This window comes from Lagopus leucura, unplaced genomic scaffold, assembly GCF_019238085.1.
Source record: "Lagopus leucura isolate 7727_CA_CO unplaced genomic scaffold, USGS_WTPT01 38994-0_obj-0_obj, whole genome shotgun sequence".
Taxonomy (NCBI): Eukaryota; Metazoa; Chordata; class Aves; order Galliformes; family Phasianidae; genus Lagopus; species Lagopus leucura.
In genome coordinates, this window is record NW_024968358.1 from 1 (window position 1) to 2,079 (window position 2,079).

At 35.7% G+C, this 2,079-nt stretch overlaps 1 protein-coding gene across 1 annotated transcript; it reads left to right on the top strand.

Moving 5' to 3' along the window:
• Positions 1–1,202: 1,202 nt before the first annotated feature.
• LOC122193617 (myosin-6-like) lies at positions 1,203–2,073 on the top strand (the record flags this gene model as incomplete). The annotated part of the gene is made up of 3 exons (XM_042894476.1): positions 1,203–1,318; positions 1,542–1,806; positions 1,910–2,073. Coding segments are annotated over 3 exons (545 nt in total), but the record flags the coding sequence as incomplete, so codon positions are not given.
• Positions 2,074–2,079: the final 6 nt, after the last annotated feature.

Consider the following 2,079-nt stretch of genomic DNA (forward strand, 5'->3'; position numbering starts at 1 on the left):
ACAGAGAAAATAAGTTTGCATGTTCAGATTTTTCTTCATCAAACAGAAGGTCAGATTACAGAAGACCACAAGTCAGAAATTTGGAGATTTATCAGTCATTTGTATGCACTGTTTAGGAAACAGGTGTTTCCACATGATAAGCCCTCTTGAATGCCCATACAAAGAATAAGTGAACATGAAGTTGGAGTCACTGTTTTTGCTTTGAGGTAAAGAAGTTATATCTACAGCTAGTAAACATGCAATACTCAGAGTTCTACCTAAACCCTCGACACCCTCTGAGCAATTGAATTCTGCAGAGGCTGTCTTCATAGCACCAGGATGTAGAACAGTGAATTCCTTCTGGAGTGTAAATGCAAGCCAGTGTTTAAACTAGTATAAACTGTTCAGGGGAAGCCATCCACCATTTTCTTATTTACTATAAACTAATCATTCACTCTGAAATTGGGAAAAACATCTTCTTATTTCCACTTAGTTTGAGAAGATACAGACACCGAGTTCCTGTTTCTGAGAAACAGTCATACCACCTGTGGGTCTTTTTCTGTCCTCCACTATTAATTCCATAATAGACTCTATGTGCTTTTGATTTAACTAGTGTAAATCAAGGTCAAGTTATAATGAAAAAAAATATTTTTAAAGTTTTTTTGAACACTGAATTTTTTTGCATCTCTTTTTTTTTTCTTTTTTTTTTTTTTTTTTATTTGCACTGTATGGTAGCTTATTGTAAACAGTGCTGTAAGAACCCTGTACAGACACAGCACTTTACAAAATAAAACACTGATTAAAAATAAGCACAAATATATTTAGCATTCAAGAATCACTATAAAAATCAGCTTAGATTAGATAAATTAACAGCTAAAAACAGTACACAGTACTTAATTATTCAGTTATTTGAACATTCCAATAGAAAAATAGGAAAACTGTGTTATCTATTTTCCCTGGTATTTGAAGAAAAATAAATACCCCATTAAAATCTCTTGTCAGATATTTACCTCTCAAGAGTATTTGGAAAAAAGCAAATTTATAATATCAAAAATCTCACCAGACTAAGAGGATGTGGTGTTCAGTTGAAATCTGCATATGAAACTCCATGCAAACTTTGGGAAGATGATAGGTAGAAGATGTGCATGAGTTATACCCATTTAATGAAGGAGCATTCTTAATAAATTTATAGACTCCTTTTCTTCGATTAAATTATTCCTTAGATTACCAAAACTATTACTCCCCACAAAAAAGTGCTTTCTACGGGATTAAATCACAAAAGAAAATTCAATACAGCATTTTTGAAGAAGAAAGAGTCTGTAACATCTTTGTTTACTGTGTAAGTGAGAATTTCTCACACTTACCCCATCCATCAGACGCATTTAGGAGAGAAAAAAAAATTCAGAATCAATAGTTTCCAGAGAAAGGTTGTATACCCTTCCCAAAAACAAACAAACAAACAAAACCAACACATTCAGCAAAATAAGTCCGTTGTGTGAGTAATAGACAATTTCAGCCCGGCTTTTACAACACATTTAGAAAACTTCAGAACATAAATGAAGAAAATATGTGTCTTCCCCTCAGGAAGCAGATAGCTTGGCTGATGCTGAAGAAAGATGTGACCAGCTCATCAAAACCAAAATCCAGCTGGAAGCCAAAATTAAGGAGGTGACAGAAAGAGCTGAGGATGAGGAGGAAATTAATGCTGAGCTGACAGCCAAGAAAAGGAAACTGGAGGATGAATGCTCAGAGCTGAAGAAAGATATAGATGACCTGGAGTTAACGTTGGCCAAGGTTGAGAAGGAAAAGCATGCCACTGAGAACAAGGTATGAGGCAGAAGTTGTCACTCTGGAAAGAATTCTGCTTTGATACACAGTACGAAATTGTAAACAACATTTTTTATATACATTTACTTTCCACTTGTCAAAGGTGAAAAACCTCACAGAGGAGATGGCAGCCCTGGATGAGACCATTGTGAAGCTGACAAAAGAGAAGAAAGCCCTCCAAGAGGCCCATCAGCAGACACTGGATGACCTGCAGGCTGAAGAAGACAAAGTCAATACGCTGACCAAAGCTAAAACCAAGCTGGAGCAGCAAGT